The sequence below is a fragment of the Emys orbicularis genome, chromosome 14 (genome assembly GCF_028017835.1).
Source record: "Emys orbicularis isolate rEmyOrb1 chromosome 14, rEmyOrb1.hap1, whole genome shotgun sequence".
NCBI classification, from domain to species: domain Eukaryota; kingdom Metazoa; phylum Chordata; order Testudines; family Emydidae; genus Emys; species Emys orbicularis.
The window spans coordinates 25,560,257-25,586,981 of NC_088696.1; the positions used below are offsets into that span (position 1 = coordinate 25,560,257).

At 40.4% G+C, this 26,725-nt stretch overlaps 1 protein-coding gene across 1 annotated transcript in view; it reads left to right on the forward strand.

Moving 5' to 3' along the window:
- Positions 1 to 26,725, forward strand: part of PHKB (phosphorylase kinase regulatory subunit beta) — a 210,278-nt gene that overhangs the window by 47,875 nt on the left and 135,678 nt on the right. Inside the window, exons 4-6 of the mRNA XM_065416341.1 lie at positions 1,052 to 1,151; positions 10,141 to 10,248; positions 13,148 to 13,228. Coding sequence (XP_065272413.1) covers positions 1,052 to 1,151; positions 10,141 to 10,248; positions 13,148 to 13,228 — 289 coding nt within the window. The remainder of the gene's footprint in view (positions 1 to 1,051; positions 1,152 to 10,140; positions 10,249 to 13,147; positions 13,229 to 26,725) is intronic.

Below are 26,725 nucleotides of genomic sequence, written 5' to 3' on the forward strand. Positions count from 1 at the left end.
CTGTTGGTATGTAATGGTACTATTTAAAAAACCTCCAAATGATATGTTTTCAGTCCATGACATGAGTCTTAAAGACACCACTGTGTTTATTGATTGTCACTATGGCAAGCGGAATTACAGCACACCTGCCTAGTACTCACTTCTCTAACAATACACTGCTGCTAATGTGACTCATTCCCCATGGCGGTACTCTCATACTTGCATACAGTGCAATAATCTTTAAACTAGCCACAGTTAAATTAGTGATGGTGATAACTAAGTTTAGTAATTAATCATCAAATATGTAAATACTTACAGATTGCACTGCTTTCCATATTTGTATCAGAGCCCCATTGTACTTGGTGCTCTATAAAATATAGGAAAATACTATCCTTGACCAAAGAAGCTAAAATGTTAGACAGAGAGCAGGGGAAAAGATGCAATACAGGAGCAAAGTGGTTAAGGTAATGCAGACAAATATTAAATCAATTTTCATTAAAAAAAAAGAATTTATTTGTATAATTTTTTGTAATATATTGAATTTAATTGTTTAAACCATTTGAATTCATAGCATAGCCATGTTAAGAGAGAGGTTTCTTGACAAAAGTAGCAACTGGTTGGCAAACCATTAAAATGCACTATTATAACTCTTCAAAAAATGTAACTTTGATTATATCAATGATAAGCATTTTTGCAAAATTAAAAAGAAAAGTTGCAGAACTTAAGTGTCCCAAAGAGTTCAAAAAAGAATATATTTTGCTCTTGTAAAACAGCTGGAAAATTTTTCCTTTTCATTTTATTTTGTTTTGAAAGAGGAAAATAAATCCTACACTGAAAAATTTGCAGGCAAATTTGTAGCCCACAATTCTTGTTGCTAAGGCATACCATAAACTGAAAAATGTGGATTGTATCATGGAAAAACTGACAGGACTCTAAATGTATTAACATTAAGGGGTGTCACTATAATATAGTGTTTATGTAGTTAAATACTTAATTATCAAAAGCACTACTACCTTTAACTTTTTTCCTAATGCATTTGCAGTTTGTTTCATGGGTTATCTCTCTCACTCAGGCGCATTGATGATGACAAGGGAAGGACACATGAGTTGGAACATTCTGCCATAAAATGTATGCGAGGAATTCTCTACTGCTGTATGCGCCAGGCTGATAAGGTAAAAACACTGCAGTGTAGACACAAGCGCTCACTTAATTCTAAAGGATTAATTTAACTATAAGCAGTAACATCTTCCAAATACAGATAAAATTAAAAAGGCAACATAATACTACAGTGCAGTCCAGCTAAGAAAGGACTGCTCTGATTTTCTGGGCCTAGCCATGTGAAAATGTGAAAGGTAAGAAAAACCACCCTGTGTATAAATGATGGAATATATTTCAAAATTACCTTTTTAAAATTACTATTCAAATTTGAGCCTATGACTGGCAGCCATCTAACTAAAATGTTAATAGTTTGTGATATAGTCAGTATAGTGGTCCTATGAAAAACACTCTAAGCAAGCTTCTGGCATGCTTCATTACTAATTTATCAATCATAACAATGAGTAATGTTTTCAGCATTTATGACCTGATATTCAGAACGGCTGAATACCAGCAACTCCCATAGAAATCAGTGGGAAATGAGAGTGCTCAGAACGTTTCAAAATCAGGCCATTGACTTAGTGGTTTTCTGTGGAAGGATGTGGGATTATCGGGAGCTCCTTCCTTTCCTGACCTCAGAAACCTGGAGAAAAGGAGCTTTCAACACTAGATGGTACTTCCTTGCCACTGAATTTCAGATGTTAAGAGCAAGGTACCCTGCTGTTGAAGTGATGCTGGAACTTTCTTGGTCAATTGACCAGGTAGATCATTGAGTATACTGGTCATCACTTCTCTATCTCTTTGTGGCTTAGTTTTACATTGTAATAAGTAGGTACTAGCGGAGCACCATCAACATACTCATCCCATGATCTCCCTGTTAGCAGACCCTGAATATTCTGGGATTATAACTGGGTTTTTTCCCCCATCCATAGTTAAGGTTCCTAGGGAATATCTTGAAATTTCAGAATTTTGTGTAATTACGTTCTCTCACATAATACACTGTTGGTGGTGGGGTTTTGTCTCTGTGTGTGTCTGTGTGCATGTGTATGATGTAGGGGGTAAGGTAGCCAAAGAGAGTGGATGAGTTAAAGGGACTCTGTCAACTTTAAAATAACATTTGTCTGAAAACTTGTATATACTGTTATTCCAAGTAACCTGGAAAATGAGTATAACTGAAAAAGAATAGAGAAAAAAATCCTTTCTTTTCCATTTTGTTTACTTTGGGCATTTGACATTAGTCAATTTCACTGTTTTGTTTGATGGCCTGTTGTTCTTAGTGTCTTGTACTCTAGCATATAATGACATTACTCTCATGTACTGCTTTGTGGGACCTTACATACACTCTGTTCTCTGAGATCTGCGGGAAGGTATTTATCAGTAATACAACAGCAGGGTTGTTGCTTTTTCTGTGTCCTGGGTCAAAGGGATGACCTCTTTTCCTAGCCCCTGCATGGAGTGGGAAGCAGCAGGAACTGAGATGCAGTTTAGTGAGCCCTTTTTTTTTTTTTTTCAATCTCTAGACTCTCTACAATGCTGAGGGAGCAATAGGAGCCTGACAGTGATGAGACACTTTCACTCCCTGGACCTCTACCGAGACCCCAGGTAGCAACTGAAACCTGGGGACAGGGAGACCTTTTTTTTCTCTTTTCAGTTCTCTATATAGGGCTGGGGGATGGGAGCCCTTCATTTCCCAATATGGGGCCTTTGAGCAATGAAAGGCACAACATACTTCTCTACAAGTCCCAGAAAAGAGTGAAGCAGTTGGGAGGCTTCCATGCTGTTGTTGCTTTCTTTGAAGATGAAGTAATAAACAGGAGTGTGAGCAAGGGGGAATTGGGACAGTGGTAATCATGAACATGTTTGATCAGGATCCGCTTGGGCCTGTCCACTGTCCCTTACTTGAACAGACCCTTATAAAGCATTTTTTAAAATGTAAGTAACTTTGAGAAATAAATGTAAGGCATGCTATTTAAAAGATGTTCTGTCTGAAATTTGACTTTATTTTTAAATTGTTCAATGTCAAATTCTTATTAACATTGTCAGGTTAAAATAAAGTACCCATCCTTTCTGTGTAGGTTGATTTGACAAGGTGATGTGAAACTGTTGTAAGAGAGAGAGACTTCATATAGGATTACTTATGAGCAGGTATCCCCAAGAGATTGAGATTTGAACTTTATGAATAGAGTCTTTTTTAAAAAAACAGGAATTTGTGTATCCCTTTTATTTCATGTAACTTCTATTTTGTGTTAATTTCTAAAGAGCTATGTTTGGCCATATATGAGAAGGTGTGGGGATAAAGATGGAAGAGAGATGGATTTTTCTGTAACTGCTTTTAAAGTTATAAAAAACTTAAAGCAGCAGATTTTGTTTTTAAATGCTGCATATTTCTCTCCTTAACATACAGGAGTTTGTTGTGGAGAAAGAATCGGAGGGGGACGTGAATAATAAACAGTAAATAAGCATTGATTTAATGTTACGTACATACTGGCTGTCATTTGTTACCTTGGTTACTATGTGTGGGGCTCTATTCAAGCAATGGAGTAGCAGAAGCAGTGTGAGATGCCATTAGACACATAATTCCAATTGGAATTATCTACAAAATATATACTGTACTTTTACAGTTGAGAGATTTATACTAGGAAAAGCATGAGTATGTATGCCAAAAATGACTACACTTGAAATCAGTATATAATATTGCTTGTGGCTCACTAATTACACTGATTGTCTTCTACTGCGATTGGAAAGGCAAACTATAACCTGAAATATCTCTGTAATATACTGATATACTCACTGCTGTCTACACATATACAAATACATATTAAGTAAATTGTATTATGCTGTCATCCAGCATATGAATTCCATTTCATAGGCTATGTTGCATCTGGAATATGTACTGTGATAAATATGGCTTGTTGATAGAACAAGAAGTGTAAGAATGGTGTTGTGATGCTGTAGAAGGTAGACCTTGTAGAGTCAATAATTGTGTTTATGGCACCAACTATTTATTGTACTGTATTGCTGTACTGCTTGAAGAATTATGGAATGGGATCGTCTATCGGACATTCTGCTTTGGACATGGGAAGGCTCCTCACTTGTCCTTCCCTGAGAGTTTGTTTTTTATTTTTATTTTCCCAGGATGCTCTGTCTTCCTCACAGTTATCTGACAGTCCAAATTAGGTTAGTAGTTTTGTGAAATAATAGTGTGTGTATGTCACAATGAAAAGGGAAGCAAAAGGAAGTTATGTGGCACCACCATAGTTCTTTCTTACTCGTCTGCTGTCCTCCTGTTGCACTTAACAAATCTTTCTCTCTGGCTGGGATTTTTCCAAAGAGCCTGAGCAGCTTAGGTGCCCAACTCTCATTGAATTTTAATGGGAGGTGGGTGCCTGAATCCCTTAAACTGAGATTTTCAAAGCTGTCATGTAAATTTCTTTCTCCTCCTTCTGTCATTCTCATTTTCCCTTCACAGCTTCAATCTAGATTTTTCTTTTCAAGCCCTTTTGTCTGCTCTTCTCTTTACTTCCTTCTGGTTTTCGTTCTGTTTCTTCTCTTGATTCTTAATGTAGATAAGATCAGGAGCTGTACCCATGTTCTAATAAAGATACACATAGCTCCACTGAAGCCAAATGACACTAGCCAAGCTTCTGGCCCATAGTTTATACCCATGCACTCATGTAATGTTTTTAAAAATCTTTTCTATGTTAGTTTGCCATCTCTTTAGTCCCTTCTTTCTTTCACTTTCCATTCTATCTTTTGGTTCCTTTCTTTCTTCTCCAGTCTTATAGCTTTTTACAAACTCCATGGCATTTTAACCACATCATAACTACTTGAAAATATTTTTCTTCTTTACCTTCAGAAAATAAACTAGGTAAGTGGTATTGGGAGTGAAAGATAAGGCACTTTCTGATTTGTTTCCAAAGATGTATATAAGAAGCATTGATGCTTGTGATGCTCCATCATTGGAGATTTTTAAGAGAAGGTTAGACAAACACCTGTCAGGAATGGTCTAGATCAGTAGTCTCCAACTTTTTTACTCCCAAGATCACTTTTTGAATTTAAGGGCAACCCAGGATCTACCCCGCCCCTTCCCTGAGGCCCTGCCCCTTCCCCTCCCCCCCCCCCCCCCGTCGCTCACTCTCCCCCACCCTCACTCACTTTCACCAGGCTGGGGCAGGGTTTTGGGAGGGGGTGCGGGCTCTGGGCTGGGGCCGAGGGGTTTGGAGTTTGGGAGGGGGCTCTGGGCTGAGCCTGGGGCAGGGGGTTGCGGTGCAGGAGGGGGCTCCGGGCTAGGGCACAGTGTTGGGGTGCAGGAGAGGGTGTGGGGTACTGGCTCTGGGAGGGGGGTAGGGTTTGGGCAGGGGGTTGGGGTGCAGGAGGGTGTATGGGGTCAGGGCTGGGGCAGGGGTTGGGGTGCAGGAGGGGATCTGGGGTGCTGGCTCTGGGAGGGGGCTCAAGGCAGGGGCTTGGGGTGCAGGAGCGGGTATGTGGTGCTGGCTCCGGGAGGGTGCTCAGGGCTGGGGGTTGGGGTGAGGCCTCCCGCCAGGCGGCACTTACCTCAGGAATCTCCCAGTCGGCAGCGCAGTGAGGCTAAGGCAGGCTCCCTGCCTGCCCTGGCCCCATGATGCTCCCGGAAGGGGCCAATGCTCCCCTGCGGCCCCTGGGGAGAAGCGGGGGGCACGTGGCTCTGCGTGCTGCCCCTCTCTGCAAGCATCGCCCCTAAAATCCCGTTGGCCACAGTTCCCCATTCCTGGACAATGGGAGCTGTGGGGGCGGTGCTTGCAGGCAGGAGCAGTGCAAGGAGAAACACACATACACCCCTGGGGCCATTGGGGCGTGCTGGCCACTTCCGGGCTCTGCCATGGCTGGAGATCGCGATCGACTAGGAGAGTCCCCAGGATCGACCAGTTGATTGTGATCGACAGGTTGGTGACCATTGGTCTAGATTTTTTTTTTTTGCTTCGGCAGTTCGGGTAAGAGTCCGGGTTGTTTGTTTGGTTTTTTTTGCTTCGGCGTGGCAGGGAGTGCATGCTCAAAAATTTTTTACTGATAGGAGTGCGTGATCAAAAAGTTTGGAGACCACTGGTCTAGATAATACTTAGTTCTGCCATGAGTGCTGGGGACTAGACTAGATGACCTCTTGAGGTCCCTTCCTATGATTCTATGTTTTGGGGATCACCCAAACCAGTAAAGGGTTCTGTCACCGCCTCTCTTGTAAACTTTGGGTGCCTTAATGTTATGCTCAATGGCTCAGAATCCCGACACTGAGAGCCAGTCCATAAGCTTAAAAGTCTCATCCTGCCTTCCACCATCCTAGTTACTCCTTGCAGGGTGATCCCAACAGTTCTTCTAGTCCTGAGTCCCTGCAAATCCATCTACATTGAGTTTTAAATTGCCAGATACTCAAATTTTTCCCCTCCAGTTCATCACCCCGAAGGTGTGAAAACAGCCCCCAGTTATCAGTTCACTTTGGGGGACATACTCCACACTGTTTGCACACCAGAGCCCTAGTTGGGATTTAAATATACAAAAAATGTATTTGATATAAAAATCACAGATTCAAAGATGAAATAGTAAGGAGAAACAAACATATACAGGCTACACAGAAAATAAACATAAAGATGCAACCTCAGGCTTCACATTTCTATATTAGATTAATTCCCTTTTCTAAATATGAGTTACCTATTGCCTCTGAACAGTTTCCCAGTGCACCCTGTGTCATACAGAGGGATCCAGTGTTTAACGGGCAGCTTCCCATTTGGAGGCTGCCCCTCAGTTTCTGGATAAAAAGCCTCAGACACAAGTCTGCTTTTGAAAGGCTTTTTTCTTTCCTGGCATGGTGACTCATGCTTTTACAGAGTGGGGGGAATTCTCTGTTGCCTCAGTGTCTTTCCATTAACTCTAATGGTTCATCATTGTCTTTTCCTGGTTTGGACATTGGATGGGTACTTGAAGCTAAACAACTGCCTTGGGAGGTGCCCTCCCTGTGTGATTGCTTCCTTACCCTGTTGTGAGGTGATGCTGTAATTGCATAGCTACATTTACAGTTTTCTACATATATAGATTGGTAATCATAATCTGTGTGCAGTGGTGAGCTGGAGCCGGTTCATGCGAACCGGTTGTTAAATTTAGAAGCCGGTTTAGAACCGGTTGTTAAAGGTGTGGGCAATTGGGAGAGGGAGGTTTTTCTGTCGTCACACTGGCCTGCGGGCCACATCCGGCCCACCTGTGCTCGCGGCTGGGGAGGTTCCCCCAGCCCCTCCCACTCCTTCCCCCCTCTCGCAGAGCCTCAGCGTGTGGCGCCGCCGGCGCCAGCGCTCTGGACCGCTCCTGGGCAGCTCGGCAGCTCCTGCTGCTTTGAGCGGCATGGTAAGGGTGTGGGGCTGCGATCTCCAGTGGGCCACGCGGCATCCATACATGCTGCCCTGAGCAGCATGGTAAGGGGGCTGGGCCGGGGCTGGGAGGAGGGGTTGGATAAGGGGCAGGCAGCGGTTGGAGGGGGCGGAGGTTCTGGGGGGGCGGCCAGGGGACGGGGAACGGGAGGGGTTGGGTAGGCGTGGGAGTTCCGGGGGTCTGTCGGGGTGATGGTGGATAGAGTCAGGGCAGTCAGGGGACAGGGAGCGGGGAGAGTTGGGTAGGGGGTGGAGTCCTGGGGGGCAGTTAGGGTGGGGGGTGTAGGGAGGCAGTGGTCAGGGGACAAGGAGCGGGGGGGGTTTGATGGGTTGCAGGTTCTGAGGGGGACAGTCAGGGGCAGGATGTGGGTGGGGGTCGGATGGGGGCGGGAGACGGGCTGTTTTGGGAGGCACAGCCTTCCCTACCCGGGCCCCGATACAATTTTACAACCCCGATGTGCAGGGCCGGCTTTAGGGAGTGCGGGGCTGGATTGGAACAGTTTAGACGGATCCCGGCAGGGATTACTAAAACAACCCACGTAATAAAACACGTGGGGCTTGTACTCACCAGGCGGCGCTCTGAGTCTTCGGCGGCACTTCGGCGGCGGGTCCTTCACTTGCTCTGGATCTTCGGCAGCAATGAAGAACGTGCTGCCGAAGACCCGGAGCGAGTGAAGGACCCGCCACCGAAGTGCCACCAAAGACCCGGTAGGGAACCGGTTGTTAAGATTTTGGCAGCTCATCAGTCTCTGTGTGTATATGTATATGTGTGTGTGTGTGTGTGTGTGTGTGTGTGTGTGTGTGTGTATATATATATATATATATATATATATATATATATATATAATAATGACTGTCAAGTTCAGCACATTAAAAGCTTCCATAAAAGAACTTATTTGACATATTTTTATACACAATAGCATTGTATAACATCAGTTGATTCATTTGCTTATTCTTTGGGATTCAGACCCACTGTTCTCCTCTTTGGGTGTCTGAGCCCTGATTATCACAGTGCTGTTGCAGAAAAAGGAGCCATGAAATAAAATTTGATTCTGTGAGTACATTTCAGACCCATGAATTCAGAATGTGTGATATGCTCCGGTATATTTTCCCATAGCTCGCTACAATTTTGATTGCAATAAAATGAGCGCTTTAGCCCTTCAGTTTGTTTAGCCAATAGCTGCTATGATGTACTTTTTAAAAAATGCCAAGTAGAATCTAAGTAAGGATAAACCAGATGCTTAGTATTCTGTATGTAATTTAGACTAGAGAAGTGATTACACAGATCTTTGTTTTTGTCGATCCCAATCAGGATAAGAAATGCTGGATGTTTTCTCTCGTTCTATACTATTTCTAGGGTGTTGCATTTTGTTCCCAGACACCATGCCCCACTAATCTCTAAAGTTTATAGAGCTTGTTTTTTGCTTAAATTTTAAGTTAGTCTTTTTAACAGCTTCAGACCTCAAAACACAGTTATGCAATTTCCTTTGACTATCTTTAATCATTTAGTACTTGCTATTCCCTTTGCATAGTGATTATATTTAAATTCTCATGTTGTGTTCCTGTATGTACTGAAGAAAAATGCAAATATCAAAGCACCAAAATATCAGTTGAAGCTGTTACTTAGTTAACTAGGTGAGATCTGCACACTTTTGATCAGTGTTGAATGAAAAAGATACATTTTGATATAATCCAGGCACCTTAGTCTGAAGCAACCAAAAAAGTATGTATAAGACCTTAGGTGTAAAAAAAGCAGTAAGTTTCATGCTGCTGTGCAAGTAAAGAACTCTGTAAGAATTTGTGTGTGCTTGTGTGTTTTTCACTGACTTGCTTTTTGCAAGAATTTTTTTTTTTAATAATCTATTTTAAGCCTCTTCTGGTGGTAATGCACTGGTGTATCTTGGCTAGTAAAGATTGATTCTTTCAGGTGACATAATTGCTCTTTTTCATCCCTTATGTTAAAAATGCAGGAGGTAATGCTCCCAGGCAAAAAACAAACAAACACATCAGCAATTAAATCTTTATGTACCTTTTTAAAGAAAGAAATTAAGAAAATCCTAGGCATATTGCAAGGAAGGGCAAGCTTGTGTTAAAGTTGTGTTTAAAAAAAAAAAAAAAAAGTGTGAAGCCCCCCAAAATGAAAGTTAATATGGATGCAATAAAACCATACAGTGAAAGCATGTAATAAGATCTTTTACCCAGAGGGGAAAATGTGCATAAAGAAAACCTTTTTCAGTCTGCGGAATAACCGAACAAATGGAATGTAGCAGAAACCATTGTCTGAAGTGTTGTCCTCATAGTCGATATCGTGTGAATGCTTAGCAAGTAGCACTAGAAAGGAGATGGAAATTACTGAATCTCTATGTAGCAATCTACTTGTGTTCACAGTAGAGAAACTCCTTGATTATGAAACCAGAGTATGGAATGAAATTACATGTATAAAGAAGCCATTATTAAACTGAACAATTCTATCATTTGAAGAAAAAAAATTAATATAAACTGGAGTCAAACACTACTTTATTTAGTGCTAATTCACATAAAACTTTATTCAGTGTTAATTCAGTAATAGATTGACACTTGCATGACACCTTAAAATACCTATCATAGATGGTGAACTTGTTTGGGGAGGGGTGTATTTATAATCCGTTTATTTCATTTTTTGAAAATTTGCCTCTAGGTTCAGCAGTTTAAGCAAGACCCCAGACCATCCAAATGCCTTCATTCTGTTTTCAGTGCACATAGTGGAGATGAAGTCTTCTCCCATGTGGAATATGGCCATCTTCAGGTAAAAAAAAACCAACAGTTCTCTTAAATGTGATTGCAGAATTGTGTGCTTTTATATAATATTACTACTGAATCTAATGTTTCTTTATAGTCTGACAAGATTTACAGAATTTTATAAATTGAGATGTCTTCTGTAACTTGTATTGAAAGGATCAAACTGTTTTGAAATCTGACTCCAAGCTGTATATCTTGTGCAGAAGATATCAATGCAACTGTAAAAAAAAAAAAAAAAAAAAAAAAAAAAAAAAAAGGGGGGGGGGGGGGGACGGGACGGACGGGGGGTTTTCTTTTGAGAAAGAAAGTGATTTTTCAATAAATAACCCAGCATAAAAAATAGTTTCTGTATGTACTGTATTATCAATAAATTGAAGGATTGCAATAATCTTATATTGGATACTATTTTTATTAATGTTCCTAGCCACATTTTCCAGAAAGCTGAGAAGTTTTAATTAACTTTTAAAAGATTTAAAAGGCACTGCAAACTGCTGTTTTGTTTGTTTTTAATTTGTTATTCTCTGTTGTCTGTGATGCTCTCTTCTAAGATTGGAAAATATAAATTCTATACTTTTTTTTTGTCCTTTTCCATTTGCCAGATATTGATTTGCCCTCCACTGTATAACTGTGATGTTTCTTATGTAACTGACACCAAATTCATTTCATTTGTGTTCATTAGCATCCTTATTTATAACAGAACACGCTGGCACAGCTCTAAGGACAGTGATGTTGTTCCCGAAACAGCAGAGCTAGAACCAAAGCACAAAATATTGTGTAGTTAATCAACTGTGGTTGTTATACTGGGAATTATTTAATTTCTTGGTGCCAATATGGCCAAATTATTCCCTTCATAAAATATACCCGTTTCGGAGTCAGAAAGCTCTGTTAAAGACAGTTTCCTGCACATCATTTCATGGATGGCGTGTTATGGCCCAATCTGCTGCTGAATGAAACCTGCTGAACGTGCACATGTCTAAAGATCGTGAGAGAAATTACATGGCTCTTGGTAAATCTGAATAAGACTGGGGAAATTGCAGTGGCCCAGTATTTTAAGCGTCTCTTCCTCACAGCAATGCTACTCCTTCTGGACTTGAGCTAATGCAGCTTTTGTAGCTGGTGGCTGCCATGAAAACCACATACACAACAAAATGGGGATGTGGGATATAATCCTGACTAAGGTCAGTGAAATGTGTTGTGACAAAATCCCTGTTAATTTGCAAGGGAACAATGCCATGGAAAGAGAGCAGCCCTCCCACCTACCTCCAGCAAGTCTCTTCCACGGTGTGGCACATCAGCATCATGGAGTGGAAGTGCAGGGGCTTCTGTAAGATTGAGGGGTGGAAAGATGGGAAGGGGCATGTTGCAAAATCACTACGGCCTCTTGGTCCTCATCCTCCTTCCCAGTCCATTATGACTGTGTTTGGTTCCCTTTAAATTATGTTACAACATGGGAGCAATAGATTGCGATAGAACCTTAAAATAGAATACATAAAATAAAATTGATAAAATATTACAGCTACAAAGAGTGTAGTTAATATGATCTGATGTAAATCTTTATAACTTTTGGAAATATCTGGGAAGTGTAAGAGAGAGAGCTGCCAGTCTTTTTCTGAAATAGTTACACTCTAGTTCTGTTATCCAGTTCTGTCGCCCGAGTAAGTGGACTGAAAACAATAGAATCATAAAAGGTTTAGAATTTGGAGGGTATTCTTAAGCATGTTTTTAAAAAAAAAAAAAAAAAAAAATCAAGGAAGGTCATAGTTTGGGTCCAGACTATTTCTCTAAATCCCACACACTGAAGTTAAGGCTTGTATTAATTTCTTAAGCAAGTTACTGATTAATATGAACACTTTATATGTCACTAATTTAGTCTCTGAATCACCAAAATTATATGAATCCTATATTATACAAGACTAGTATGTCATGATATCATTGTTTTTGCTTCATTGATGTTTCTTCTGATATTCTGGTGTAATGGTACTCGTGTGAATGCTAAGGCAGTTGATAACCTAATAGTCTATTAGTGATTGGTAACAGAAGAAAACAACTCATTTTTTCATAAATGTAATTTAATCATATGCTGAACAGTTGATTAAAATTAATGCTTCTCTCCAGGTGGTTGCATTAATGCTTTGTTTTTTTAGGACTTAAATGGTCTATTTTCCAGATATGCAGACTACTGTTTAAGCTACTACTTGCTTCTTCTAGTGCTTCACTTTCCAATAACTTTGTCATTTACATAAATTTGAGATGGCTTGTCACAGGTGATTGTGAAATAATTGACTATGGCTCAAAACCGTATTTCCAAGCAAAAATATTTTAATATCATAATTTTCAAGGAAAGCTTTAAAAACAAATGTTGTAGAAGCAGTTGTTTACAACACTGCTTGCTGCAGTTCTCTTGATCAAGTGTTCCACATCAGTACACTTAGGGCTGGTCCACACTAACCCCCCCAGTTCGAACTAAGATACGCAACTTCAGCTACGTGAATAACGTAGCTGAAGTCGAAGTACCTTAGTTCGATCTACAAGGTACTTACCGCGGGTCCACACGCGGCAGGCAGGCTCCCCCGTCGACTCCACGTACTCCTCTCGCGGAGCAGGAGTACCGGCGTCGACGGCGAGCACTTCCGGGATCGATTTATCGCGTCTAGACAAGACGCGATAAATCAATCCCAGAAGATCGATTGCTTACCGCCGAACCCGGAGGTAAGTATAGACGTACCCTTACATTACATGTGTAATACTACAACGGATGAAATTTCTTAAGAACATAACCATGTCATAGCACAAAAGCTCCCTTTTCTCTATCTAATATCACATTTTTGTTTTGAAATTCAACTGGTCTGCCATGACCCCATAAAAGTAAAGTATACTTTTTTTTTTAATCCTTTTCTTCACTTCAGATAAATGCTGTATCACTGTTCCTCCTCTACCTGGTTGAGATGATATCCTCAGGACTGCAGATTATCTACAATACAGATGAGGTATTAATTGAATTCTGACATTAATCAGTTATGCATGTTGAAGATTTCTCTTGCCTTTTACTTAGTTTATTAACCATAAAATTGAGTGAGTTTCTTCCTGCATTTAGGTAATTGGTCATCTAGAGATGCATCAAAAAGCCACTTATTTTTTAATGATTGCCATATTAAAGATAAGCTGAATATATAACAAATAGGTGGTAAAATGGCACAGCTACACAAGTGCATTTTAACATGATCTGACATAAATTTTAAAACTTTTAGAACTGAATGGGAACCATAAGAACGAGAGATCTACCAGTTTCTTCTGGGATAGTTATTTTATCGTGTTCTGTCTCCCTTTTCAGTGGCTTGAAAACAAGTTAATACTTGGATGTTCTCTTGTTTGCATCGCTTTTTACTCCATTCCCTAACAGATCTTCAAGTTACATGCATAAAAAAATCAAACTATTGTAAACCACAAGTAAAACATCAATTATTATAGTGACATTTTTCCTACTTTGGATATGGGTTAAATAAGAATGTTAGAAACAGCAACTCGAATGCACCAAAAATCAAAAAATCAAAATAAAAAATTCAAAAACCAGGAAATGTAGAGAAGTTTTGTAGTATGTTTAAAGAAAAAAGGATATCTTAGTAAGGCAACATCCCACCCACTTGGCCTTCCTTGCCTGTAAATTGGGAGATTTTGCACAGTATGACGTGGCTGAGTGGAGCTGTAAACAAAAGGTAAAAGTGTTGAATAGGCTTTGATAAGAACATGTCAGGGATAAGATTATCAATTTTGGTTGGACGTATTCCTGGAGGTTTCATCACAACATAATCTTTAATTAAAGATTAATCTTTAATTCCTGGGGACTCCAGGACAATCCTGGAGGCTTGGCAACCCTAGTCAGGGATGACATCACCCACCAGTGAAATTCAGTTCTCTGTGTAACAGAGGTTGAGTAGGAAAAAGTGGGAATCACTCACTCTGATACATGAAGATGGAACTTATTTGGAGTCATTGGTAATATACATGTGGACAGGGCCGGTGCAACCTATTAGGCAACCTAGGCAGTCGCCTAGGGCACTAGGATTTGGGGGGGTGGCATTTTCTTCGGCAGCGACCGCAGCGGACGGATCTTCGGCTGCCCCAGTCGCCGCCGGCATTTAGGCGGAGGGGCGTGTTCAGGGAGGAGGCGGAACAGAGGTGAGCTGGGGTGGGGAGCTGCCGCACGGCTCCCCGGGCAGGGGGGGAGCTGCCACGGGGGGGGCGCCTCAGGGCGGACGGGGGGTGGGGAGCTGCACGGGGGAGATGCTCGGGGAGGGGGGTGAGCTGCCGCGGGGGGATCGCCTCAGGGCGGGGGGGGGTAGGGAGCTGCCGCGGGGGGGGGGGGGGGGAGAGCTGCTGCAGGACTCTGGGAGGGGGGAGGGCGCAAGGTGGAAGTTTCGCCTAGGGCGCGAAACATCCTTGCACCGGCCCTGCATGTGGATGAATTATATTCAGTATTTTTGGTAGAAGTTTAAAACCATTTTATGTAAATAAAAGTATGTTCGTTTTTGAGCTTGAAAGGGACACAAATAGATCACGAGCTGTTAATAGTTTTAGTCTGAGCACAAAGTGCTCTTCCCCAGAGCTCAAGTTTTATTTCATGACTCTCACTTATTTTACATTGGCCTCAAATTAAATCTTTAATCAGTCACTTCTCTTGAGTTACAGCACATTCTTTCCAGAATTCCTGATATAAATCAGCTTGGAGGTGTTTCTGGCTTCCTTCAAATGGATGTGTTAGTATGTGCATCATACAATTATATAATGTCTTTAATCAAACACAGAAGACCCAACTTAGAACTTTAGGAGTATAGTGAGTTGTACTCTTATTAACGTGAACCAGAATTTGCTGCTAGTTGTACACATCACCCTAAACCAAACTTGAAGCAGTAAACCATCTTCATGTATATAAAATTTCAGGCAGTTAATTCTTGTTTGGCCTGTTGGCCATGATGTTTTTTAGTTAGAAGATATTTGCCAAACGTACGCAATCAAAATGTGTAATTTAAAATCTAAATATTTTACTGTTAAACTTCTTCTGGTGTATTAGAAAGTTTATCCCAGATAACCTTGGTAATTTGCGGGGGATAGGATTGGGGAGAATGTACACTATCATCTAGAAATCCCACCTCTCCTCCTTTGTGCTCACCACTACTTATCCAGATACTAGTGAAATGGTTATAAGTAGTATTTGTTTCATACAATAGAATCATAGAATATCAGGGTTGGAAGGGACCTCAGGAGATCATCTAGTCCAACCCGCTGCTCAAAGCAGGGCCAATCCCCAATTAAATCATCCAACAGATTTTTGCCCCATATCGCTAAATGGCCCCCTCAAGGATTGAACTCACAACCCTGGGTTTAGCAGGCCAATGCTCAAACCACTGAGCTATCCCTGTTGGACAGCTTGTGGGTTTATATGGGAAGACAAAATCTTGTCTAAAACTGTGTATTTACTTAGCCTGACATATTACATTGCTTTGCTTGTGTTATCACCTAGTAAAGGTTTGCCTTTATTTATGCAATCTCAAGAACAAGTGATAGTGCATGTGAGACATTCCCATTCTTAAGGTTGGAATGTGGAGGCCACTGTTGTCTGAGTCTATTAATCAGCATTTGCTTAGTGAATATCAATTGAGCACTACTAGTCTGTTTTGTGAGAAAATACAGTTGAAAGGCCTTTTTCTTTCCTCATCATTGTCATAAAGTGGGGAGTGAGGAAAAAAAGGAAAAACTTTAATTTTCTTATTTATTTTGTAGTGCCCAAAACAGGGCTTTTTCCTCCTTTAATTTCTGATTATAAATGTGTGTTTTTCAGCTGTTTTATAATAAATTTCTTCAACATTGCAAAAACAAAAAGTGTATTTTTCTAAGTATTTTCCAAGAATGTTTGCTTCTCTTCACTGATTACCACCTGTTAATTGTGTACTTTTTTCCAATGATGATAAACAGTGGGGTTTAAAAAAACAAACAAACTTTTCTTTGCTTACGGCTGGTGTATGGGCTGCTAAAATCTGCCACTATCATCTCATATTCCAGGAATGAGTAGATCAGATCTCTGAAATGGAAGGTGTCCATGTTAAGTGGGTTCATTGTTTTTTTCGTTTTTCCACAGCACTTACATTCTGGGTAGTTTTTCCTCTCGGCAACCCAAATTAGAAAGATCTGGGACAACATCTGTATATTATGCCTCCAAAGAGCAAGTGTTTGACAGTATTTGTTGCATTTTTAGATTTACTTTTATATCTTCTGGTATCATTTTATAATTGGTTAACACTTTTGCGAATTTCTAATTTGCTTCATGATTTAATGTAAGTGTACCATGGAAATCAGATCTCCTTGGCACAAGAATTAGGTTCTTTGTGCTGCAGACTACATTTAAATGCTAAAATCATATGCAATTGAGTTGCTTGATTACTAAAGTTTTACTAATGTAGCTTACATTATCATACACTATTATGTTAATATCTTGTTTTTGACCCATATGTCAAAAAACTAAATTACACCAGTCAGGGATGTGGCCCATACACTTTTTCCACTGTAATTTATGCTGGTGCTCTCAATTTAGAGTTTGAGACACTTAGACTTTTAAAATACTTATTACTATCTAGCACTTGAGGGTGGTTTATTCTCTGGCACTGTCAAGTGGTAAGTGAAATCGTAGGATTTGTAATTGATATGAAAAGTGGATATAGAACGTTCTAATGGACTAGAAAGCAATCAATCCTATTTGATTTATGTAAGACTTATGTCTAGACATCCATAATTAGAACAGGTTGGCTGTTGTGTTGCCACCAATCAAGTTGTCAAGCAATGTAAGGATGCATTCAGATTAGTCCCTACGTGTTCTTCCAACACTGCTGAACTTCAAAGTAGTTTTTTTTTCATTAATGTGATAGATTAGTAGTAAACTCATATTTATGAGGTTGTATTTACGTACAGACCTACAGCGGCTCAGCTGTGCCACTGAAGCGCTTTAGCGAAGACTCTGGTACATTGAAAGGAAAGCTTCTCCAGTTGGCATAGTCAGGGCCGGCTCCAAGCACCAGCTTGCCAAGCAGGTGCTTGGGGCGGCCACTCCGGAGAGGGGCGGCACGTCCAGCTATTCGGCGGCAATTCGGCGGATGGTCCCTCACTCCCGCGCGGAGCGAAGGGGACCTCCCGACGAATTGCCACCGCAGATCGCGATCGCGGCTTTTTTTTTTTTTTTTTTTTTTTTTTTGCCGCTTGGGGCGGCAAAAACCCTGGAGCCAGCCCTGGACATAGTTAATTCACCTCCCTGAGAGGCAGTAGTTATGTTGACTGGAAAAGCTTTTCCATCGACATAGCGTTGTCTGCACGGGGGCTTAGATCGGTATAACTATGTTGCTCAGGTGTGTGTATTTTTTCACACCCCTGAGCGATGTAGTTATACCAGTATTGGTCTGCAGGGTAGACCTGGCCTATGTATCTTTGGATTTAGGATAAGAACAGAAGGTTACAGACTTCAACAGTATGCCTTACAGAAATGTTTGTTATGATGTAATAGCAATGCAGCCATATACTCGCTCTCTCTGAAAACCTCTTGTTTCCTTAAACTTCTGAACCACTTTCCATTATAAGAGTTTCTCTTCCCATCATCATTTAATTTTTAAAAAAACCTTTTATATGCGCTTGCATTGAATAAACTAGATTGATCTTTCACAGCTGGCAGGTGATGGTTATTCAGCATTTATTTTGGGACAAGCTTAAAACAAACCACAGGTGTGTTTCTTCTCAGGCCCTATTATCAAGCAAATCTTAGCAGTCTTTTGGTTAATCATTTTAGCTACTTAGGAGAAGGGCAAAATAATAAAAGAAAATAAATTAAGAGAAAGAAAAAAATGTAATTGCTTATACAAAAAATTAACAGTCTCGCCTTCATCATTCATTCAAACAGACCACTCATACAAAGGAATTCTCTGTTTGGAAAACAAATAAATAACTATACACTGAATGAACTGAAACACCAGAAATTAGTTATCTAGATACCAAACCCTTCTCTTAAAACATAAAGAGCTTGATGGCTGGCACATTACACTTGGAATTTGTTTTTCTCCCTTCTTGTTCAGGGAAAACAAAGTCTTCACTCATCCTGTTCTGAGATGTTATGCACCTTTATTAGATGCTACCCTGCTCCTTTCATGTTAGAAATATTTATGAGCGCCATATCTAAATCGTAGAATATATTTCTGCTGTTACCATTATTCTTTTTTATGATGCCAGTTTTCTTGAATAAAGAGGAGGAACCTTCAATAAATGAAGGGTCTTCAGAGGACACTGAACTCTCCCCAGGGCAACAGAGAGAACAATAAATGTAGCAGTATCTAAAAACAAATTGGGTACATAACAGGGTGGAATATAATGGGATGCTCGTGAGGCCATCTCATAGTTAAATAACTCACTTGGAAATATTGCTTCTAAATGTTTTGGTACATAATATCTCTGCAGTACCATGTTATACACCAGAAGAAAATGTTTTTGTAAATGTCCACTTTTTATTTAAGTGCAATGTATATAGATAGAGCTGGTAGAAGCCTTTATTATTCATGTTACCTAATACTTTCCACTATAAAAGATTATTATGACCTTTTTTGAGAAGCACTAACTGTTCAGCTGTTTGCAGCAAACCTTTAAAATTGCAAGGTCAAAGCCTTGGGGCTAGAGATGTGCCTTTTGCTTGGCCCATGAAATTTGTTTAGGTTTGGATGAAATGTAAACTGTTAAACTGTAATTTCCTGTCTCTCACTTGTGTTCCTCAGGAAATGTTTGGCATGAGAACATAATTCCATATTCAGTGCAGGGTTTGGATTATGTTCAGTAAATAAAGTAGAGGCCATATATTGAATGATGAAGCTGAAAAGAAATATTGAAATGTCCCACCTTCTCTGAGCAGGAGAGTCAGCAGTCCTGGGGAAAAACCGTGCATAATCATGTGATTAAAGGCTATATCATTATGCATATGCGGGCCGAATTAAGATTACATGGGCAACCTAAATTCTGATATTCTCTGTCTTTTGAGTGCTTGCCTTTTCAACCTAAATAGCCTCTTTTTAACATAGGGTTTGTGGGTGGTGGTGTTTTTGTTGTTGTTTTTTTTGGTACTTAATAATGATGAGGGAGAGACTATATCTAGTTGTTTTGTTTGTACCCATGCGCTTATCTTCATCAGGGCATATTAAAAAAAAAACAAAACAACTGATGACGCAAAGAGATGTGATAATCTGAAATGAGACAAGTTTTAAAAGATGTAAAAGAAGCCAAAATGTTAATGGGAAACCATGTCAAGTGGTGAAACTATGTTAGTGTGCCTATTACAATTACAAACATGTTTGTTTCAGATGGTTTGCTTTACCAAACCGTATTTGCAGGATTTATGAAGATTATGGAATACATTGCTTCTTCTAGTATGCAAATTTATGTCAAGGTTTCTTAAGAGGGATTCACTGAAACCAAATAATGCTGATAATTATAACTTATAAGTTTCCAGTGCTATGCTACCACAGTTAGTCACTGTAACTCTAACCCAAGTGATAAGGTTTCTGAGTAGCTTTGTATAGAATTTCAGAAAGTTGAGTAAAGAGAACTCTCATCAGCATAATAGGAGAGAAAAAATTGACTTCCATCAGTTTCTTTAAGACAGCAATACATATACTGTACTATGCATTGAATCTAGAGCTGGCTAAAAAATGGAAATCCCTGCCTGGAAAAAAGAATGTATTGGGGATGGAGAAAGGATGGCATCTCAAAGTCATCTTCTCTGTCTTAGAGCTTGAAGTTTAGCAGAATGGAGGGTCTCTACTGAGAGAGAACATTCTATCTAACTCCCTGCTTTTTCCTTCTTCCTTTTTCTCTGTGATTGTGTCAGGCTTTATCAGCTGAACCTGTCTCCACTCCAAGGACTACAAGCTATTTTGTTGTTCATGATCTCCATTAGACTACTAACTTTCAGCTCAGTGGAATCAGCTTAAGCACACTCTGTTCTGCGGGCAGCCTGGCCATGCCTGATAGTTAAGATGGCTGCTTCAGCAAGATATTGCTTGACACTGGAAGGAAAAGACAGCAGCATTAGACAGGCTTTGCTAAATGTGCCATCCTGGACTTGCTATGTGTCCACTGTACTACTGATCTTTCTTCTACAATGGCTAATTCCTCAAGCTTCCCCACAGCACTGGTGGCAACCGCACACATCTTTTTCATATCAAGATTCCATAGTCTTCATTCTTCCGTTTCACTCAAAGACCTACATCTCAACTCTTTGAGGCGTCCAGCAGTATTCAGTGTTCTATGAATACGTTGTAGGAACAGAGCCTGATATTTTAGCCATGAATCTCTAGATTCACAAGACTCACCCACAGCCAGACTAAGACTGGCTTGTCTGGCTGGGGTCTGTATGATATTATAAACTCCGTTATCCCCCTCTGCAGCTACCATGGAATGAGGAATGGTTCCTTGTCACTATTGAAGTAGCCTTCCTGCTTGTGAATCTCTACACCCAGGATGATGAAGTTTGGATGCTTTGTCAGTCAAGTGCTGCATTTTTCCATGATAAAGTACTTATCAGGACTCTGCTACAATTCAGCCTGAACATATACTTATCCCTCCACCTAAATTAGATTAATTTCCATCTTTTTGCTATTGTAACTTTAGCGCCCTCGTGGCCAAGATGGAGTCTGCTCTGCAGGCAGCTCTGGCCAAGAGAAAGCGTGCGCAGGAATGCAGCAGGAGAAATCCCTTCCACCCCAGGGGCACCTGTTCCAAACCCCCCAGAGTGAACACACACACCCACAGGAAAAGTACAGTGGATATAACAAGGGAAATATTTATTTACAGAGGGATGAGAGGAGAAAAACAACAAGGGGAAATATAGGGAGAGCAGTAAGACAGGGCTGCATCCAAACCAAGGCCCCACAGGCCCAGTGGTAGCACAGTCTGGAAGGGCAGACACTGAGCAATGTGTCTGCACACAGAGTTCAGAAGTCCTGAGCAAAGTTCCAGTCCAGTGGTGAGTCTTGGGTGCTCCTGGTCGTCTTCAGCGCCAGTGAACTTTCCCCCAACAAACCCCTCCGGTGCCCTCTTCTGCCGCTCTCTGCAAAGCCACACAGAGCGACCACCTCCACACTTAACTAGCTAGCAACCTCCCTCCTTGTCCCCCTCTCCCTGGAGCTCCAGCGCTGCCCCCTGAAGTTTCCCTCCTTTTTTCTTACTCTCCCCCTTCCCCTTAGGAAAAAGATTTAAAGGGCCATGCTCTCTAAACCCCAAAGGGGTTACACTATTTTACAATGGTTTGGCACTATTATTTGGATTTCAGAAAGGCATTTGTATGGCAATTACAGAATGCTATTAATATCGGAGAGAGACTTTTCTGTATCCCATCCTCTTCATTGGATCCAGGGCAGTGTCAGGGATGGAGACAATCTGCAGAGTCATGACATGACCTTTGATTCCATTACCAAGTTCTATATCACTGATATGCATATATTGGCAAATAGTGCATTGTTGAAGACCTCTAGGCTGCCATTTGTAACTTACTTTTCCTTTCTTCTTTTTTAGTTTTTCCCTTTTTCTTTTTCTCTTATTTTTCCTTTGTCTTCTACTGTTACTACTAGCTAATTCTCAATAGCTCACGTTGGTGAATGGGGTAATGTATTAAAGTGCAACTTTTTTTTTTAATCTGTAAATTAACTTTCAAATAGAATACATAATCCTGCAGAGTGGAGGATCCAACTCTTAATAGTAATGTGAATGGTCAATAATGACATTGCAGTTCATATCCTAAAAGCCTGGGATCATTTTCTTGGTTGTACTTTTATCTTCTACCTTGCTGGTGGTAATGTAAAAGAGCTGTCTCTAACATTACTACATGACCTGACAGAAATTATTCCAGATTGGTGGATATTTTTATGCTGTGAGAAGATGAATTTAGTGGTAACATACAAAATTGTCCCATTACAAGCAGGTGTATAAAATGCAGCTTTAAATTCCTTTCCCTAATTAACTTAAATGCAGCTTAACAGTTTCCACTATTAAATAGTGTATTTTGTAGGATACTGAATTTTTAAAGGGGGAAAAAACCTTAATCCCTTATTCACCTGTGAAATGTTGCCCTATTGTTTTCTTCTTATATTTATAGCTCAACCAAAATAAGTACAGAAAATTTCTTTTTTGTTTAAATATTACTCTGCTATTAAATATCTAATAGTTTTCTTTCACCTAAAGCCAAGAGAGCCTTTGTCACAATACAGGACACATTTTTCTGAAAGTCAAGCCTTCTTTTAGGCCATTTTTGAATGTTTCATTTATTTCTCATTTAGAAAGTTAATTTGTGCAGGATGTGTACTGTACATTGAGTGCAGTGAAGTAGTTCATCACTACTTTTTTTTCCTCCTCAGAGATCAATGAATTAGATCTGTTAGTAGATGGAAGGGCTGAAAAGTTTAACAATTTTAGATACAAGTTTAATGGGTTTTGTTTCCTTGTGATTAATAGTAAGGTTAGTCAAACTCACTTAAAATAGAAGTTGTGATCATTTTCTATTTGTTGCATTTTTATTACAAAAAATATGGTAGAACACAATAACTTCCAAAATATTTAAAGTTCCAAGTAAGCATGTAAAGCAAGCCAGAAAAAAAAAAATCTAAAAAACCTAATGGTGCGTGTTGCAATATTTCTGATCAAACTAATTATTTGGTTAAACAGCTTTAAAATGAGGCCAAAGCATTTAATAAAATGCTCAAGTGGTTCACTGAATTAAATAGCTAAATAAATTAAACTTTCCTCTCCATATTCCTCTTGTTCATTTTCTTTCATGTTAAAAAAGCACCAAGAAGATTTCTGGGATTCCCTTCAACCTTGCCCTGAAAGTAGGATTGCAGGGTCTATGTTGTTTCCTTCTTTGATGAGGTTTGATAGGGTTTAAAGTTGTCTAAATTTTAGTGTTCTCTCTGCTTGTTCTTGCTGAGGACTGCATGCTACAGGTTTTGCTGTCATCTTTCATTTCTTGGAGAATGGTACTGAAACAGGGCTGCTGTGGTTAAAGGTGCTGACAGATGCCTGATATTCACCAAGCTGTCATCTTAGGAGATGTTGTATGCAAGTCTCTTTGCAAGGAGAAAATAATTGTTCACAAGACTGCTTATTGTCAGTAGTAGCTAAAAATGATTACATCTGTTTGAGCAATGCCAATTGCAAAAATAATTATATTCGTTCTTCTATCTTGGAATCCATAGCAAAGAAAGCAGCATGTAATTGTTTGGTAGCTAGTTTTCATGCAAATGAATGAACTTGAACACAGGAGCTACATAAAAAGCTGAAATAACAGTGGTGTTATTTTTCACTCATCCAAGCTACATGCATATCCTTTACAATTGCTTGTTCTATACCTGATTGACTTTTGAATATGTCAGGTTACCACGAACAGTTCCTAATTTTTGTATGAGCCTTTTGGCACTGACTTTGTTAGGTCAACACACCTATGAGATGAGTAATTGCTCCATGAACATGTGGATTGACAGCAATACCTTTTTTCTGTTTGGCTGCTTGCTTTTCCTTAGTATTCTAAACACAAGGATGGAAAATGTTCCATAGACTCTTGTAATATTTACATCTTTCACCATTCTTTCATAACCATAATGGCCAGCGGCATATAAGTATGATTAATGACCTTGTATGATTATTCAGTGCTGACAAAGTGCAGTGCTTCTTCATGGAAGATGCTTCCTAATGAGTGTATCTATGTCACCACATTGTAGGCTGCCATAGTTGGGGGCGGGAAGACTTTCAGCCTGAGTAATCTACATGTTACTGTCAAAATGAAAAGAGCATTTTACTTTAAAATTAAGCTTAAATTATTAGTCTGCCCGGGCTATTCTGATACTTTTATGGCACCACTAATCCTTCTCAGATGCTTGCAGACAGAATCTATCCTGAATCACAGTGTGGCTTCAGATCTGAAAGTCTACTACTGACATGATCTTCTCACTGAGACAACTACAAGAGAAATGCAGAGAACAAAAAAAGCCCTCTAGATAGCCTTCATTGATCTCAGAAAGGCTTTTGACTTTGTCAATAGAAGTGAACTATTCAAGCTTCTAGAAAAGATTGGATGGCCCCCCAGGCTCTTAAGAGTGATTCGATCCTTCCAGGAAAACGTGTATGGCACAGTCCAGTACAACGGCTCAATGTCTGAGGCTTTCCAGATTCATAGCGGAGTTAAGCAAGGTTGTATTCTTGCCCTAACTGTGTTTGGGATCATCTTCTCCCTGCTACTGAAACAAGCTTTTGGTTCCTCAACTGGGGAAATCTACTTGCACGCAAGAGCTGATGGAAAGCTGTTCAATCTTGCAAGACTCGGGAGGCCCTTATCCAACACCACCTCTTTTCGAGCTTCTAGAAAAGATTGGATGGCCCCCCAGGCTCTTAAGAGTGATTCGTTCCTTCCAGGAAAACATGTATGGCACAGTCCAGTACAACGGCTCAATGTCTGAGGCTTTCCAGAAAGAAGCTCATCTTCAAAGCCTAATGGACAGTTTTTCCAAAGCCTGCCAAGACTTCAAGCATATTATAAGCCTAAAAAAGACTAACATAATGTGCCCAGGAGTTGAAAAAGCACCCTCCATCAAGATCAACAGCTATGAACTTGAAGCGGTGAATGAGTTCACACACCTGGAGTCCACTATCGCAGTCAACCTTTCACTTGAAACAGAACTCACCATCCGCATTGGAAAAGCCACCACAACAATGTCTAGACTGAAAAAGAGGGTATGGCAAAACAACAAACTGACAGAACACACAAAATCTGTGTGTATCATGGATGTGTTATCAGCACACTTTTGTATGGGAGGGAGACATGGACCTTATACTCTCATCAGGAAAAGAGGCTCAAGAGCTTTCATATGTGTTGCCTTCGTTGAATTTTTTGGAGGGACAGAGTCACCAACACAGAGGTGTTCAAACGGGCCAGTATACAAACATGCTTCAAACAGAGACGCCTCCGCTGGCTTGGGCATGTGTGCCGAATGAATGATGGGTGCATCCCAAAGGACCCCCTCTACGGTAAATTGGCATCTGGAAAAAGACCCAAAGGATGCCCAAAATTGTGTTTCAAGGATGTGTGCAAGCGAGACCTCAAAGAAATGGACATGGATGTGGACAAATGGGAAGCTCACACTCAAGCCCCCAGCCTTTGGAAACAAGAGCTTAACAAAGGTCTCCGGAGTTACGAGATGAAGCAGTCCAGCTTAGCAGAGGAGAAAAAAGCTTGCAGAAGTCAAAGCCCAAAGGATCAAAATATCATCTTTTAAATGTGACAGATGCGGCAGAGATTGTCTCTCTCGAGTGGGTCTCTTCAGCCATGTTCGCGGCTGCCATAAAACCAACTGAGTTAATTCTTTACCTTTCAGGGGTGCATACCCACGGTATCTCAAGTCTGAAGGATGCCTACTACTCCCTGATCATGCATGTGGAATGGTTACTATGTGTCATATTATAGTGAACCTTGTATTTTGCAATAGTCCACTTGGAGATGAATGGTGGTGGCAAAGCTGTTGTTTAAATCTAATTTTTGCATTGTAAATACATCCACAGCTGCTACTATAAGTTAATGCTCATGAAGAGCATTAAACCACTGCTAGAAACTAGGTCTAATATAAATGAATATTCTCTGCAAAAACCGCTAATCCTTTCACCTTGAGTTGTCAAGAGCTGTGTTATCAATAAAGTGGAGTGCTCCAGTTTTGCTGCAACTCTTCAGTTGTACAAACTCTGAGACCGCCCAGCTCTCCAGTTTTTTCTTCCTCCTACTTCTGCAGTTTCTCCTGTAACCCATCTCTGCCTCCTTCCTTTCCATGGTGCTGCAACTCTTTCCCTAAAACTACCCCACTGCTCTAGCTGTAACAATCCAAGCCCTCCTCATTCCTGCTACTAATTTGATTTCCTCCCAGTACTAAAAATGAAGAAAACATCAGTGGTGAAGCGGGTCTGATCGATGCCAGGACATTTCTCAAATATCAAGGTTGGATGTCTTTCTGAAAGATATGCTTCAGGCAAAAACAAGTTATTTAGCTCAATAAAGGGTAACTGGGTGAAATATAATTGCCTGTGGTATATAGGAGGTCAGACTAGATAATATGATCTCTTCAGGCTTTAAATGCTAAGAACTAGGAATTGGAAAATGCAGATTATGTTCCTGGCTCTACAACCGATTTACTGAGTGACTTTGGTCAAATCTACATTTCAGTTCCCCATCGATAAGGCCCTTTGCTATTGGTGTTTACCAATTGTCCCCAAAAAATTCCTATGTTTTTGAAAAAGCCAGTATTTGTGGTTTTACCAATTTTCACTAAATGTTGACTTTTTTGGGACCCCAGAATTTTCACCAGGGGAGTGGATAGGACCACGCTGAAGGACCAGAGGGGTTAGCAGGGGCTCTGTCCAGCAAGTGGGCCTGT